General features: G+C 57.8%; 1 protein-coding gene across 1 annotated transcript; it reads right to left on the reverse strand.

Annotated features, from left to right (window-relative positions):
* Nucleotides 1-7,532: 7,532 nt before the first annotated feature.
* Nucleotides 7,533-14,234, reverse strand: WFIKKN2 (WAP, follistatin/kazal, immunoglobulin, kunitz and netrin domain containing 2). The gene is made up of 2 exons (XM_043584061.1): nucleotides 13,120-14,234; nucleotides 7,533-10,431 (listed from the first exon to the last, which is right to left on the reverse strand). The coding sequence occupies exons 1-2, from the start codon at nucleotides 13,318-13,320 to the stop codon at nucleotides 8,911-8,913; spliced, it is 1,722 nt and encodes a 573-aa protein (XP_043439996.1). The 5' UTR covers nucleotides 13,321-14,234; the 3' UTR covers nucleotides 7,533-8,910.
* Between the last annotated feature and the right edge of the window lie 3,013 nt (nucleotides 14,235-17,247).

Here is a 17,247-nt window from a genome sequence, read left to right on the forward strand (position 1 = left end):
ATATTGTCCTAAGCACTTGTACTTTAAAAAAAAAAAGAATTTTTTTCAGTACCTGAGGGTGAGGTCCAGAAAAAAGAAAAAGAAAAAGAAAAAAAAAGAATTTATTAATTTTGAGAGAGACAGCATGCGTAGGGAGGGGTAGAGAGAAAAGGAGAGAGAACCCCAAGCAGGCTCGATGCCGTTACAGCGCAGAGCCCATCGCGGGGCTCGAACTCACCAACCGTGAGATGGCGACCTGAGCCGAAATCACGAGTCAGATGCTTAACTGACTGAGCCACCCCGGTGCCCCCAAGCACTTGTACACTTTAACTCACCTAACTTTCATAAGGACCCTCTGAAGGTTGTGCTATTTCCCTCATTTGTAGATAAAGAAATGGAAGCAGGAAGCTTGTGACAGTTATGGCCAGTAGAGCCAGGATTGGATTTGAACTGTGGGATTCTGTTTGCAAGGTCTGTGATCCTTCCCCACTACACTAGCCTGCTCCTTTGGTTGGCCTCAATAGGAGGGCTTTATGAAAGAACCATACTTGATTATTTAGGGGACATGATCTAAAATGCGCTTTGTGACAAGACCCCCTGAGTACCCAGCATGGTCCTGCAAGAGGTGGTTTCCTCAGCAACCCTAACCTCATTTGAATATCAGCCTTTGCCCGGCACAGCAAGGAAAGGGAAATCAGCAAAAACACGGTGCAGTAGGCTGTGAGAGTTGAAGGTCACGTGCTAGTTGTATTTATCCACATCACTACTACTGTCTGGGTACTCGGATTCTTTGAGAGGTAACAGGAGGTGCTGCACATCCCTGAAGTCTTCAGTCCCGGGCTTTTCTAGTACTTACATAGCCAAAGAGTGAGGTTGACTCAGGAGCCTCCCTGGGGTCCGAGTCCACTCAGGTCCCTAAATTGTCTCAGACAAAGGGAGATGTCATTTCAAACAACACCTGTTTCATCCACTCAATATATTTATTGAGCATCTATTGGCGTAGGAACTGGTGAAGATACATATAAACATTTAGGACCTTTCAAGAGGCTTACATTCTAACAAAAGATAACACCCCTGCCCAAATAATCATACACAGGAGAATGTGGAAATATGTACAGAAAAAGGAGAGGTGTGTCCATCAGAGGGATTCTAGATTGCAAGGGGAGTTATGAAGTGATAAAGAATGGGTCATCCGGGGAAGCATGGGCTCCCTCCAAGTCCCAGCCCTGGTGGAGGGAAAACCTGGTTCTGGTCCTTTTCCTCCATCTGATGTGTCCACAGCGGGAAGAATGTATGCTAAGCCTTGGGGTTCGCAAAGGCAGGGGGCATCCAAACTGGAAGCTCGGCTGGCAGCCCATCACTCCCAGGAGAAGCTGTCTTTGACTTTGGATATTTTAAGTGTTTTCCTTGTTCCAAGTTTGTATGTATGTATTTAGAGTGCTCACGAATGGGGGAGGGGCAGGGATAGAGGGAGACAGAGAGAATTCCAAACAGGCTCCGCACTGTCATTAACGGAGCCCGACGCGGGGCTCGAACCCCCACACCGTGAGATGATGACCGGAGCTGGAATCAAGAGTCAGGCGCTCAGCCAACAGAGCCACCCAGGTGCCCCTCATTGTAACAAGTTTTGACCAGAAAGACACCATGAAAGAGAGCTGGTTTAGAACTTTATTCATCAAACCCAGGCGTGGGATGGGGCGATCTGGTGAGGAGTCCAAGAGCGGAAGTAGGTTGCACACAGGGATGACTCTAATTCTTATCTTTACAAGATGCTTACCCTGGAAACCTCCTCAGGCTAGAAGCTCCCTCTAGGGGTCATCTCATTTGTTTTCTTACCTTTAGAGACAAAACTCTGTTTTTGTAAATATCAGGGCTCCCAGCGGGTAGCACCGGCTAGCACACCGAAGCGGTGTGGGTGGAATGGGTGTGTTCACTGCACACACACCCCCAGGGCACACCCACCTGCCGTCCTCTAACCCCATATTCTACTAACCAAGGGAACAAGTCTTTTCATAGCTCAGCTGTTGCATTTTCCAGTTTGGCTCTTTGGATGCCTACAGTTATCTTCCAGGTTGAGCATAAATCAAAGAATGAGGCTTTGGAGGAAAAGCTTAATAAATATCTAAGCCAGAAATTAACAGCCCCAAGTAACTTTTTTCCTGGGTCACTCTCCCTCGTCAATGCCCTTCCGTAGGCTCCCCTAAGTTTCCTTTGTAGCTGAGCTACTCCGTCATCCTCTGAAAATACCGCCACAAGCTGGCCAAGCCCCTTCATGGGACCGGCGCCTGTTGAGAGAGCATCACTGCTCTGAAAGAAGCATGCATCTGGATTTAGAACAGGAAACCCCAGCGTCTCATCCATGCCTCAGCCCACCTTCCCCAGCAAGGTTGGAGCTCTAAGGCCGCACAGTTTTCCCTACGGGATCCTTGGTAACTGCTATAAGAGCTAAGTACGAATGTTCTAGGGGCCTCATTAAGCCTCCAAATAAAATTATTCCCAGTAACCCTGTACCAGAAAGAATATGGGCTTTGGAGTAGGGCTTTGAACTGAATCCCAAACTCACCCTTGAACTCACCCTCTTAAAGCTACGCAGCCCCAGATTTCCTCTCTGAAAAGTCCCACTTGTTATGGTTCTTGTGAAGATTGTGTGAGATCTGTAGAGCATTAAGCATAGGGAACAACCTGAACTCTCTCCACTCTTCTGTGAGGTGGGGCTTGACCCCCCCATCTTCCCTCGCCCCCACTCTCTCTCTTCCTGTGGCTTAGCCTCGAGGGCTTGTGCTCAGCCTTCTTTTTTTTTTTTTAATTTTTTTTTTCCTACGTTTATTTATTTTTGGGACAGAGAGAGACAGAGCATGAACAGAGGAGGGGCAGAGAGAGAGGGAGACACAGAATCGGAAACAGGCTCCAGGCTCTGAGCCATAAGCCAGAGCCTGACGCGGGGCTCGAACTCACGGACCGCAAGATCGTGACCTGGCTGAAGTCGGACGCTTAACCGACTGCGCCACCCAGGCGCCCCTGTGCTCAGCCTTCTTAGGGGAGGTCAGCTGGCCTCAAAACATGCATTTTCATGAGAATCCTAGGCAGTGAAACTTAATTTTGGATTCGCGGGGAGGAGAGAGGAAGCAAAAGCGAGAGCAGACCTTATTTCACTCTTCTGTGGTGGAAGATGTTGTACATGTGGTTGAACGCACGGGCTCTGGAGTCTCCCAGACCGACCTAGGCTTGGTTCCTTGCCTGGCCAGGGGGCCGTGGGCAATCTATTCAATCTCTCTGACCCCCGACGTCATCGTCTCCGAAATCGTGGTAAGTAATAACCACCTCACAGGGTTGTGAAGATTCAAGGAGATGCTGTATGAGCACATATTAGGTGCTGTTAGCTATTAGTCACGGTAAAGGGGCATCTGATTGCTAAAGGGCACCCACCTTCCGGGGCGGGGACGAGTCACCGTCTGTGCAAGTCTCACGAAAGCTGTGTTGCGCTCAACCATGAACACCAGCTTTCTCCTCTTATTAGGGTCATAAGGTGAAACCGTTGGTTACGATGATTGTTAAGGACCGCTCTGAATCTGAGTTATTTGGTCACATCAAGACTCCAGGGCTATTATCCCCTTTTATTCTGTTGGCCCCTGTGGTGCATTGAGATGTGGAATAGTGCTTGAAATAGGAAGTCAGTCAGAGCTCAGCTCCCTGCTCTGAGGTGTCGAGGCCAGGAACGAAGGCTGGAGAAACACTCTTAGAGCCTCCGTGAATGTCCCAGAGGTTCCCACCTCGACTACATTACTACGTTCTGTGTCTGCTTGCTGGTCCCCAACCGCACAACCTAGAGTGTCTCTCTCTCCCTCTCTCTCTCTCTCTGCCCCTCCCCCACTCACACCCCCCCCCAAAATAAATAAACTAAAAAAAAATAAAATAAAATAAAGTGCCTGATCCGAGCTGTCATCAGTTAAGTGTCCCTTCCCTCTTTTGGGGGGCTGTGCTTCTCTCTTGCTGAGGGTCCCTGCCAATGCCCCAGTCCCCCCTGTTTCCTGGCTGCCCACACAGAAAGGAGACAAAACAGTTCCCATCTTCAGACAGAACGGGGTGCATCCTTCACACCAAGACCGCAAACGAATGATCAGGATGGGTACATCTTCACATCCTGTCAAGTCTCTGGTAACATTAAGACTTGAGAAGGGCAGGGAACAACCAAGCACACCCTCCCCCTCCCTCCCCGACAGACATGCTGGAAAGAGGTCCCACCTCCAGGAGGGTCCGGTCTAGGAGATGTTGGAGCTGAGTCCTGTCTTCCCTTCACCTGAGTGGGGTTGAGGGTGGCCAGGGTGTTGCGGGAGACCGCGATGCCAATAGTCCTGTCCTGGGGTAATCTGGGATGCGGACACAGAGATTCCTACTCAACCCTGAAATAGAAATGCTGAAGAGCTCAGGAGCCAGAGAGGCGGGAAGGAGAGGGGTGGTGGGCCTGCCCACCTGCCTGCCCTTCCCTCTCCCTCCGGAGAATGCCAGCTGGAGGGTTATTCTTCCTTCCTCAGCCCAAGAGATGAGTGTCACTTGACCTCAGGGCACATTCCAGAATGAGGCCACAGCCAAGAATAGGACCCAGGAACCCTACCACCCATCCTGCCTATATTAATCACACATTCCCAGAGCAGGAGAGAGACTTCAGCCTCCTTGAGGCGGTGGAAGGAGGAGGAGGAGGGGGAGGGGGAGGAGGAGGGGAGGGAGGGGAAAGAGGAAGAGAAGGAAGAAGAGGGAGAGGAGAGGGAGGAAAAGGAGGGGAAGGAGGCAGTGGTATGGGGAAGTGGAGTTGGGAAAAGGCAGGGAAGACCCCAGAGAAGCCCCTCCCCAGCCCTGGAGCCTTCTGGTGCACCTCGTGGCCCTTGGCCCCGGGACCCTTTGTTCATCCAGCAAATCCCTGGCGAGCCCTGGGTGCTGGGCAGCCCCCCCGCGAGCCTCGGGAGGGCCCCCGAGCGGTGCTTCTGGCCTGGATGGTGCAAGCGCAAAGGGGGACAGCGGAGCTGAGTCTCGGAGGGCGAGTAGGCGCAAGGCCGATGTCTCGCTCAGGAATGCCGGCCACGACTGCTTAGGTGTGTGATAGAAGTACCGTGGCACGTGGCACGTCGTAAGAGCGGGCCGTCTGTGCGCGTGTGCGTGTGGCCGACGCGCTGGGTGCGTGTCCTACACTGCGAGAAGCAGATGGCCTACATTCGAGTCCTGACTCTGCCACGTAGCGGCTGGGCGACTGTGGGCAAGTCTCGGGCCCCCTCCAGCCTCAGTTTTCCCGCCCGCAGAGCAGGGTTCTGTCCTGTACGGTTGTGGCGGAGGCAACAAGAAACGGTGTCTGAGCGCCCGCTCGGTGCTGCTGTTACAACAGGACCGTTGGCGACCATGCGTTCTCCCCCCCCCCCCCCCGCGGCCCCCCCCACCAAGGAAATCACCATGTGGCTGTGTGTTTGCTCTCCCTTTTCTTCGTCAGGTTCCGCCCCTGGTCCCTGCTCTCTGGCCCCACTGTCCAGGGGGTGACATCAGACTATGGAGCAGCTGGCCAGACAATGGAGCAGAGTGTCCTAGGAGGCTGGAGGTGCTGGGGGAGGCGGAGGGTGGAAAAAGCCAAGCTGTCCTGCCCCAGAGGCCTCAGGCTGGTCCGGAGACAGCCGGCGCCAGACCAGGCCTCTGAAGAGGCGAACAGAGAGATGGACTGGAGCAGGGAGGGTGGGGAGGGGAGCCAACGGATGCAAGGAGGGAAGGAGCGAGTGTCCAGTGTAGACAGGGGGGCAGGTGAGTCTGGCCTCGGAGCTGGAGGAGAGCTCAGTCCCCCGACACTCCCCCCCAACACACACCCGCTTCACTGTGTCCTGGGCCCCAGCTGGGGAGCCTCCCCAGTTTACCTGGCAACCAGGCCCCGGGAATTTAGCTCAAGCTCTACTGAGCACCTATCAGAGGTCAGTTACTGGGTAACACTTGAGCAACGCAGATCAGAGACTCAGGCTTGGTTTCGAGGACGAAAACCTGAATGCCATGTCGTAGGACCAAAATTATAATAGATGTCCGTTCCCTAAGTGCCTATAGTTTCTGAACCCCACATCAGCCCGTGAGGGATGATCAGTTTGAATGTGCTCTGTGAGCAACAGAATAAAATATTTGAAGCTGTATGTTCACTGCGTCCGTGAAACCCCAGGCCCCACAGGATGCGGCGAGGACTTTAGGTCCCAGGGGCTGCTCTTGGCCAGGGGGCTGCTGAGGGCAAGGAGGAGGCCCCGGGGACAGCCATCTGTGCCAGACTCCTTCTCCCGGTTTGGCAAGGTTAACAGGGTCAAGCTCCCCAAGTCTCCAGGAAGTGCACTTATCACCCTCTGTTTTACAGATGAGGAAACTGAGGTTCCGAGAGGCACCGGGAAAGTGTCAGAGCCCACATTCAGACCTAGGTGGATCTGAAATTGGTGTCCCCTGAATGTCACACCTCCACCAGGCAGCCACTAGGGCTCAGGCCCCATATCCGTGCAAGGGAGGGGGCGGGGAGAAGGGAGGTGACAGGTGAACCTCCCCCCTCAGCATGTGGACACTTGACCCCTCAGGCTCTAAGGCAGTGTGTCATTTACTGGGGCACCCCCGCCTAGAAGCAGGTGCAGCAGAACGTCCCCAAACTGCTGAGGGCAGGTGACGAGCTGAGTCCTCCCCTACCTCCCTGGTTCCCTGACCCAAGCAGGGAGGGAGCCTGGGGTTAGTGCTCACACCTCCTTGGTGGCTAAGTGTTGTGTCTAGCATCTTCCCCAAGGTGACCTGAGAAGCCCCCACTCCTCTGGCCTCTCTTCTCTGTCGGGGAACAGCTTGTCTCCAGATCCCGGCCTCCTCCTTCCTGCAGGAATTATCTCTAAGGAGGGATGGGCCAGACCTGGCCAGGCTGGATGGGACTGGGTGTGGATTCCTCCCGGAAGACCCCCCGGGGAAGTGGAAAGGGGGCAGGGGTCCCTGGTGCTCGGCCGGCTCACAGCCTCAGGGACAGATGAGATGTGGGGCATGCCACGGCCACAACTCCCAGGACAGGGAATAGCCACCGGCGCCCGACACCAAAGGTGCTGCTGTCCCCATTTTGGGAACAGAGCGTCGTGCTCTGAGCACACGTAGGGCTTTGGGACCCGGACTCACCCAGAGGCCCCCTAGGGAGCCACAGCTGGGCAGCCTGCCTCTTCCTGCCCCACTCACATCTCCTCCGACATCATGCCTCCAAACGCGACCCCATCAGTGGAGTCTGCCCCTGGCCCGCCATGCTGTCGTGACGGGCAGGAGCCTGGGACGGAAGTCAGAACATCCGGGCCTAAGCCCCCTATCTTCCTGGGTAAGTCACCTGGCCTCTCTGGCCTCAGCTTTTCTGAGCTGCGGTGAGCACCGCATTTAAGGAGCCTCAGAGTTCCAAAGTGGGGCGAATGTTAGTGTCCCTCTGTCACCCATATATGGTCCCGTTGGCCAGACTTCCCTCCTGCAAGGTCACCAGAGCAAATGACACTACCCCCCCACCCACACACATTAACCCAAACAAATCACACAAGAAGGGCTTTTGATACTATGAGCTTTTAATTGGAATCTTCCTCCCTACATTTGAGGAAGGCTCCACAATGACCTTCTTCAGCTTTGGAGGGGCCAGGACAGAATGAAGGGCTGAGAGGGATGGGGGGCAGATGTAGAGCTGACGGTGGCTTTCTCAAGTCCTTTAGTGTGTGTGTGGTGGTGGTGGTGGTGGGGGTGGTGGTGGTGGCTGGTCCTGTTCAGGAAGTCCAGAAACAAGAAGTCACCAACAAGCTGTCACATCCCCAAACCTGCCCTGCCGGGCTGCACCTAGAGCGTTCCTCAGGTCCCTGCAGCTCCTAAGGCCACCACCAGATGGAAGCATCGAGCAACATTCCTTTTCTTTCCCAGGCCGGTCTCCCCTCCTCCTTCCCTTCTTCGTCTTTCACTTACCCACTCCCCCCAACCCCGACTTTTCCTCTTCCTATATTTCCCTTCCCACCAGGACAGATCCTGGGGCTTCTATCTGCTTTCTGTCCGAGGGAGCCAGTGACAGATGCAAATGGGGAGGGCCAGCCATGGGTCTGCTTCGGGCCGGGTGGGGGTGGGGGTGGGAGCCCTGGGATCTGGACATTCACGTTCAGCCAACTAGGAGCTGGGCGGTGACTAATACCTCTCTGTGCCCTAGCACCTGGCACCCAGCAAGTGTTCACAAAGCGCCCACTGAGTTGGACTGAACAGAGCTGAATTCATAAATCGACCGTCAATAAACCAATCAATAAAGCCAAGGAGAAACATGGAACACGTGTATTCTGCCGGTGCCATGGTGGCCTCAGGGACCACAGAGCCAATTTGGCCGAGGCACGGGCTGACCGCCACCTCAGGGCCAGCTGTGTGCTGGGTCAGACCATGCCTTGCCCTTCCCACTTCCCACAAGCCCTCACGTGAAGCAGTCTCTGCCCATAGCGGCTGTGGGGAATCTGGCCAACGAGTCCCTGGGCCCTCCTTTTCTCCCCACCTACCCCTCTTGCAGCCCAATCCATTCCGTGATTCCGGTGACCACCATGCAGATGCCCTCTCCGGACCCCTGGCTGGGAGCCAGCTGGGGACAGGGGGAGCCAGCGGAGGGGGCTGGCCAGCAGAGAGAGGGTCATCCACACAAGCAGACCGGTCACCAGGAATAATGTGCGTCTACAGGCTTCTCCTTTTGTCCCCCTCAGCTAAGAAAATACGGGCCCCTTACCGAACCCAAAGACTAGTTGATCTAAGAAACTCTGGTGCCATTTTTTCCACCATTTTTCACCGATTGCTGTTTCCCTGCTGGCCTAAGACCGTCTAACCTGACCTTGCCCAGCTTGTGGACCAAGGGGCGTCGGGGGCGGGTGGGTGGACAAGGGCCAGGGAGGGGGCCGGGGAGGGGCCGGGGCTTCAGTGCAAGCCCAGAAACTCCTTGAGGACGTCGCAGGTCTTCTTGTGCATGACCTCGCGAAGCTTCCTGACCCGCCGGCTGCTGGACGCTCCCACGAAACTGTCAGGCCGCAGCATGGCCATGCCGCCGTCCACCTCGCCCATGATGATGAGCGGCGTCTCGCCCACCGTCACGTTGGGGCAGGGGCAGGTCCAGTCCACGTGGAGCAGGGTGACTTCCAGCGGCTCCCGGCCCAGAAACTTGAGGCCCATCTTCTCATCCTTTAGAACCTCGTCCACGGTCACCAGGGCGCGACCCGAGTCGGGCTCCTCGGTCAGCTCGGACACCCGGCCCAAGATGACGAAGTCGCTCCGACAGAAGCTGGTAACGAGCTTCTGCCTGGGCTTGCAGGCCCGGCAGCGCTGGTCCCCCCGCGGGAAGGGGCAGGACTCCTCGCAGGCCTCGCGGCTCTCGAAGTTGTTGCTGTTGCCCTCGCAGCCGCCGTACACGAAGGACTGGCACTGGCCCGTCTGGCTGTTGTAGGCCCAGCGAGGCGCGTAGGCCTTGCAGGGCCCCTGCAGGGCGGGCAGGCTGCACGCGGCCAGCGGCCCGCTCACGCAGGCCAGCATGCAGGCCTCGTAGGTCTCAAAGTGGTTGCGGTTGTGGTGGCAGTGGCCAAAGGTGAAGGTGACGCAGTTGTTGGCCTGCGCGTCGAAGTGCCAGCGGGTCTGCTCCTCGCCACAGTCCTCGCTGTCGGGGGGCTTCAGGCACTCGGCCGTGGGGAAGGCCGTGCCATTGGGGCTGCTCTCCGAGGTGGCCGCGGCCTGACCCCCCCTGACCACTGACAGTGGGAAGTCGGCCCGCAGGACCCCGGCGGCATTCCGGGCCGTGCAGGTGTAGATGCCAGCGTCCTGGGGCTGGGCGTTATAGATGACCAGCTGGGCGATGTTGGTGACCACCACGTTGCCGCGCACGTGGTTAGGCCGCATGACCACGTTCTCCCGGTCCTCCAGCTGCTTCTCCCAGGTGACCTCGGGCCGGGGCCGGCCCACCACATCGCAGAGGAAGCTCACCGTCTCGCCCACGGTGACCGACTGGTGCACGGGGTGGTTGAGCAGAGCGGGGGCCACCATATCCGGCCCGGGGGTCTCCGGGGAGGCCGTGGTGGGGCGCACGGTGGTCTCGGGCGGCAGGGGACTGGTGTTGGGCCAGGTGAAGTGGTGGCGGCAGGTGACGACGGCCAGCGTGATGCCCTTAGAACAGGCCTCAGCATCCATGTAGCAACGGTTATAGTAGGTGAGGCCGTCGGAGGCACACGTGAAACTGGGCTCCTTCTCACAACGATCTTTGCACTTGCACACGGGCTGGCCGTCCCAGATGTCACACTCGGAGCCCTGCTGCAGACACATGAAGTGGTCGCATGTGGCCTCCTTGGGCATGCCCACCGGGCCCTTCTTGCCTCTCACGTCCATGTACCGGGCGGCCACGCAGCTCTTGGTCCCGCACACGTTCGGGCAGCATTTCTCGGGGGTCTCACACTCCTGCAGAGGGAGCCAGATCGAGAGGCCCGAGTGAGGACGAGCCGGAAGAGCGGACAGGCTTCCCCCACCCCTACCCCACGGTTCCCGTGGAAGGGAGCCGGTATCTGTTCACTGCCTACCGTGAGCCAAACGTGCTGATAGTGAGAGTGGCTGGCGTATCCATAGCACCTGCTATCTGCCAGGGCGGCACGAAGAACGTTTCTGCCTGCCGACTTAGGCTCATCACGAGCCCGGGAGGTGGGCCCAATCATCATCCTCCCCTCACAGGTAGTGACAGCTGAGGCACAGAGAGATTAGGTAACTTGCCCAAGGTCACACAGCCAGTAGTGTGAGAAGAGGCGGGCCACGTACCTCTGGGAGGGGAAGTTTTCTTAGTACCATTTTACAGATGAAAAGGCAGAGACTCAGAGAAGTGACGCCCGAGTCCATAGGGCTGGCAAGTGGCAGAAAAGGGCTTCAAGCTCCAGGTGGATGGGGTTCTGAGGTCTAATTTGGAACAAATGAGCCTGCCTTTCTGTCTTTTTTCCACTGGGGTGAGGACGCCCTGGCCGAATTAAAGAGGTCACACCAAACCCTAAGAAGGAAAAATCGGACACCTCCAGGGCAGAAGTTCGAGGCCGGCCACACACACACACACACACACACACATCAGGAACGACAGCTCTGTGAAGGGACCGCATTCGCTCAAAGCCAAGGGGAGGGGCAGGCCGGACAGGCCCAGGATGCCAGGTCTCACCACGGAGGGCTGTGCCAGACCCAGGTGCTCAGTTCCGACGTGTGGGACGTTTCATGGGGAAATCAACAAGGAAAACAGTCCCCTTGGGTGGCAAAGGTCAGCAAAGCCGTCAGCGAGGACTTACTAGGCTGTAATCCCCCCTGATTCTCTGTGGAGCCACATAAGGCATTAGTTTAATTCCTCGAAATTAGCAACATGCTCTGGGGCCGACACAAACAAGGACTTCACGTGGTGTTTTCGACAATAACACATCGTACTCGCTGGGCAGGCGGGCAACGGTCCTAATCCTTTGCCCTGGTAGTGGCTCTGTGAATTACTCCCCACTAGGGCTGGCCTCTTGTGGTTCTGACTTTTATTTCAGCCTCTTTGACATTCCACATCAGCTAAGAGGGGGGAAAAATCCTCCACCGGAGCTGTGTGGAGCCTGCCCGCTTGACCTGTTTACTGTTTTCCCCTCTCGGCTCAGAATGGGGACTTTGTTTTGCAGCCCTTGCTTGGCATAGACTTCTGGGCCACACCAGGCGAGGCTTTGGTCCGGGGATGGGCGAATCTCGGAGCTGGGGTCTGAGGGTGAGAGACCCAGTGGGGGCTGGAGGGCAGGAGGGACGGGGAACAGACAGGAGCCCCGGCTCCTTGGCCCGAGGGTCATCAAATTCCTTAAGAACTGGCCCAGGAAGCTCCTTTAGGACCCCGATGTCCCTGAAAGGTTGGGTCCTCAGAGACCAGGGGCAGGTGTCTTGGCACAGGGAACCTAGGAGGAATTCTTAGAACAGTTTTTGCTTAAGGGCCCAGAATATACCCAGAGGCTCATGAATCCCTAGCCCCACACGGGTGCCTTTTCCCCAAGACACGCCAAATCAGCCAGAGTCTCCCTGTCCCACGCGCCACCCGATTTATCAGGCCAGCTTGAGCCACTGAAACAGACTCCCCTGCAAATGTAGCCAGTGAACCGCGTGACCTCAGCTGAATGGGAGTGCTCTGCCTCCACACTCCTTATCTCCCCTTCCTCCGTCACCACCATCGCTCACTGGCAGCGTCTGGCCCGAGTGGTCTGACAATTGTCCCCTGGACACCATGGGGCAGAGGCCACTCTCTGCAGGGCTATCTTGGGCTTTTCTGGAGATTCCATGCATTTGGAAAAGGCCGCACCAGGGTCTCTCCCGTGCCCCGGTGATGCCCAGCCCAGCCCAGCCCCGAGCCCTAGGAACTGGCCAGGCCGGCAGGAAGCGCCTCTGTCCAGGCAGCTGCTAGGTACCAGCACGCTCTCCATCCCCTGTGGGGAGTGGCAGGAATGGCCCTTGGACTTGGGAGCCGGGAGAGAATTGCTCTAACCCCAGCCCTGCCCTGCTTGGCCCAGGCTGCTCTGATGAGAGCAGAAGGGAGGACCGAGGAAGCTGGCAGGTTGGAGCTCACTCCACTTCCCTCCCAGGGCCAACCAGAGAGTCTATTCAGAGCTGTTCCTGCCTACTCTCCCCATCAGCCTGGTCTGATCTCCGGGTCAGGGTGCAAACCCCTGGGCAGGTGGCCTGGAGGCCTCACTCCGTTGTCAGAGACACGCAGCTTCTACGCCCACCTCCCATCCCTGGCTACGGGACCTTGTGCCGCTCGCTGCACTGCCCCGAGGGTCTGCTCTCACCTGCTGATGGGGGGCTGAAGGGCTGGGCCAGACCACACGACACGCCTGGCCTAGCTCTGGCTCCACGCAGCCTTCGGCAAACACGAGACTGGGAATCCCAGGATTCCCCATCCCTGATGGGCTTGGACATCACACCCACCTCTTCATCGGGGCCTCGGACCCGGACAGACATCACGCGCTACGTATCTCCATGCGGCCTGGGGCCCAACTTCCTTTGTGTTCCTGGGCCCTGCCAGGTGCTCCTGAGCCTCCCCAGCCCACGGCCCCCACTAACACACTCACGTGGTCCGCGTCCGGCGTCTGGATTCCCACTCACCTGGTCCGTCTCACACTCCCGCTTACAGGTGCTCTGGGCGTCCACCCAGAGGTTGGGGTTCATGTCGTTGGGGCAGATGCCAGCATGAGAGTAGCGGATGGGTGGCACTGCCAGGCCTCTCAGGGGCACCCCCAGCAGCAGAAGCAACACTGTCACCTGCGCCCAGCGGGACCAGAGCCGGCAGCACCCCGGGGCCCACATGATGCGGTCTATGGTGGTTAGAGACCTCCCCTGGGACGAGGCCAGGGGCTGGGGCCCCCCAGGGCCTTCTCCTTCTCTGGGCTACAGACACCTGCCCTCCCCGCCACCCCAGCAGGCTTCCTCGGTGGGGCTGCCTCCGGCTGCCTCCAACAAGTCAGTGCAGCCCGCTGGGCCGTGCGGCTTCAGATAAAGGAAAGGTCTTCGCAAGGAAACTCCCTCTCCTGAGTGTGCAGGGAGAGGAGCCGCGGCGGGGGCCCGAGCCTGGATTTATATCCTGGGCGCGCCACCCAAGTGGGAGCGAGCTAACCTGATGCCTGTCACAGGCGGGCTGCTGGCTCCTCTGTCCCGTGGCTGATCACAGACTTGTTGCAGAAGGGGAAAAAAAAAGCTGGAAGCGGTTTAGGCGGCGTATCTGGCACGGTGGGACACCTGCTTGTTTTTGACTCCAGGAGGCCTTTTAACCCCTTCAAGGGCCAGAAATGGCATGTGCTTTGGGGGGGAGCTGGCTCCGGGACACGCAAGCTCACTGTAAAGGAGCGGTTTGTTTCCCTTTCCCCCACCTCCGCGGGCCGGGCCCCCTCCTCCCCGTGGCCACCTCTGAAGAACACACAATCGCTTGTTACGAGGAGGGACCTGCAGCCACAGGGTTAGCATCGCCTGGCCCGATAGCACATTTGAGAGCAAATGACGTGGAAAAACAACAAGTTCACGGCCATTCCAGGGCGGGCCTGAGCAGCAGCGCTGTGCCGTGTAAGCCGCCTCCCGCCCCCGCACCAGGTCCCCCTGCGGGGGGTGTGCGCTCGGACAGCTCCCTATCTCTCTGTCCCGGGCAGTTCACGGCTCAAGTTCCAACTTCGGTGAATTGCCCCCAAATCATTCCAGAGACACATACCAGATATGCTCCGGCTCCCCCAGCTGCCGGGACCTATCACATTCCTCGCTCCTCGATTGACACACTCGTCCGCTGCGAGAAAACCTCCGCGGTGAGTGTCTCAGGACAGCGCTGGGCGGCGGGGCCGCCCTCGCGAACCACCACACAGGTTCCCTGAGCCCTCCAGCGGTGCAGGGTACTTCGGCCCTCCTGTCACTTCCCCCCACTTTACAAAGGAGAAGGTTCCGGGCTGGAGAACCTCGCCCAAGGTCAGCCACCGTGGGCAGTGAGAGTGATACTCATTGCTAGTGTTTACGGGGCTCTCAGGATGTGCCAGGCTCTCCGCACACATCACGTCCCTTCATCTTCACAACCAACTACCCTCGTGGCAGATTTGAGGAAGAGACACCCAGAGAGGCTAAGCAACTCACCCCCCGTCGCACAGCGCTATGGGATGCCACCGTCGACCGGGAAGACAGGGCGGCCAGTTTGCCGTGTGAGGGCAACGGCTTTTGGGAACCTCCCTTCCCCCACCTGGCTGTCAGGTCTGCTGTCAAGGTGCAGCTTCAGCTCTGGTTTTTACAGGCCGGAGGGGCAGTTGGTGAAACATCAGACGCTGTCTTGGTGGAGGGGGGCAGGGAGAGAGTCAGAAGCTGCCGGGAAGTTAGGGACCATGTCTCTCCCGTTTGACAGGAAAGGGCAGGTATGTCAAACGCCCCCGAAAAGTGAGCTGGCCAAAATGTTTTTGCGTTGGTCGCTTGACCCGCAGAGGGCGAGAGGTAGCGGGGAGACGGATCCCCAGAAAAGAGAGGTACCTTTTAAAGGCCCAACCACACAGGAGTTGAGGAGCGGCGACGGAGATGCTGTGTCCCAGGGAGACTAGATGGCGTGGTCCCAGCACTAGTCGGAGCCAGAAGGGACCTGGAAGGCCCCCAGCAGTGCTCTCATTTCACAGATGGAGAAACTGAGTCCGGAGCCCAGGCCCCTCCTTTCCCAGGTCCACTCTCCCCTTCAGGGCTAGCGTTGGCCATCTAATTTGACTGCAGAAAAAGCACAGCCCTTTTCTCCACCCTGCAGACCTTTCTTCTTCCTCCAGGCGTGGTGTATGGCCTTTTCCCTGCCTGTACCCATCCTTCCCCATAGTGCGTGCGGGTCGTTCCGCAAGATCTGTCTTTTCTGCTTATGTCGAAGAGCTAATACAGGGTGTCAGGTCCTAATTCCCTAAATTATTGGAATAAACTTCCCCCTCCAAGGCCGGTCCCCGTAATGAAGCCAGACAGTGGCGACGCCGGCTGCTCTGAATTGCCTGTAATTTCATAAACCCGTGTTCCAGCTGCTCGGAGCGGGGCCTGAGCCCCGCACTTGACAAATGCAGTTTGTGCAGCCTCCTTTGAAATCACAGAGGGAAATGGACGGTGACACATTTCTAAGCAGGGCTTAGAAGAATTGTCACGGCCCTGTTACTTGGGGACAAGTATCCAGGGAGAAGAGACTGGTTTCTGGGGAGTCACCTGAGACCACTAGAGGTAATGGCGGGGACAGGGGAGTGGGGACAGAGCAGAGGTGGCCGAGACGGGGAGGCTCCTCCCCCCCCCCCCCCACTCCTTGGGGTTGACTGAGAAAGGCCTGTGTCCTCCCAGCTCAGCCCTGTCAAGGGCCACGGGCCTCTCTCCTTCCCAGGGCCCCATTTCTGGCCATTCCACTCTGAGAACTTTCAAAACAGCATCGGGGAAGAAGGGGCCTACAACGCCCCAGCTCTCCCTCTCAGCCCGTCCAAGTCTCCCACCAAAACACAGCTCAGAATAATAAATAACATCTGATCAGGGCTCGGAGCCCACACGGTGTCTTCACCTACATCATCCCGCCGACCCTCACGCCAGCCCCAGGAGGGAGCCCGGGAGATGTCGCTGTGAGCTCCTCCACTGTACAAGAGAGGAAACCGAGTCACCGAGCGGCTAGCTGGGCCTGCCCAGGGTCCCGAGGCTCACGCCCTCCCTGCTGCACCCCTGTCCTATGCTTTTCACACAAGCCATGCTTGCTTCCAGCCCCTCCAGAAAGGTCCCCCGCTGGCCACCCCGCCAGCCCAGCTTGTTTATAAGCTGTTCTGGGAGCACTTTGAAGTGTCCTCCTGGGCCCCTCCCACACTTCCTCAGATCTGACTGCTTCGTGTCTGTCTTCTCTGGAGGGCGGCAGGGACCCCACCCTCACCACACCCCTGGTACCATCCCCCAGGCCTCCTTCCCACCAGCCAGTGTGAGCCTCCCTGGAGCGGAGCCTGGGCTGAGTCACCTGAGCAGGGCCCTGACCTCGGGAGTGTCACCTGCCTTCCCCCCCTCCCGGGGGGGACGGCGGGCACGCTTGGACTTGAACTCAGGAAGAGCTCTCTCCGGCTCCCACCGCTGCGGAGGTCGGGGGTGGGGCAGCCACAGCCCCTTCACCCGCTCCAGGGTGGGTTCAAGGCCACTCTAGGTGTAGCTGCAGGAAGCCACCCCGGACAGTGGGCTCTGGGTGACCCTTGACCTCAGGCTCACCCTTCACATAACAACTCCCAAGCCGCGGGGGCCTTGACGGGACAACACAGGAACACCACTTCCCAGATCGCCCAGGCCTCTCCCCTCTGGGGACCGGCCACACATGTGGGGACGCCCGGATCAAACCTCTTACCTCTCGAAGCATCTCCTCCCCCTTTCCTTCCTTGATGGTTTTTAAATTTTTTTTTTTCAACGTTTATTTATTTTTGGGACAGAGAGAGACAGAGCATGAACGGGGGAGGGGCAGAGAGAGAGGGAGACACAGAATCGGAAACAGGCTCCAGGCTCTGAGCCATCAGCCCAGAGCCTGACGCGGGGCTCGAACTCACGGACCGCGAGATCGTGACCTGGCTGAAGTCGGACGCTTAACCGACTGCGCCAGCCAGGCGCCCCCCTTGATGGTTTTTAAAGCACCTACTATGTGCTTATTCCTAGGTAGACAGAGATGACCGTCCTTGTCCACAGAGAGAGCACAGCATGCAAACGCATGATGAGGATAGTGAGGGCCATCTTGGGGGGGGGGTC

This window comes from Prionailurus bengalensis, chromosome E1 (assembly GCF_016509475.1).
Source record: "Prionailurus bengalensis isolate Pbe53 chromosome E1, Fcat_Pben_1.1_paternal_pri, whole genome shotgun sequence".
Taxonomy (NCBI): Eukaryota; Metazoa; Chordata; class Mammalia; order Carnivora; family Felidae; genus Prionailurus; species Prionailurus bengalensis.

What these genes read in the sequence shown, in the direction of transcription:
- WFIKKN2 (XM_043584061.1), bottom strand. Translation starts at nt 13,320, where the DNA reads ATGTGGGCCCCGGGGTGCTGCCGGCTCTGGTCCCGCTGGGCGCAGGTG. An exon ending in GGGAGTGTGAGACGGACCAG is followed by an intron (nt 10,432 to 13,119) that starts GTGAGTGGGAAT and finishes CTCCCTCTGCAG; the next exon opens with GAGTGTGAGACCCCCGAGAA.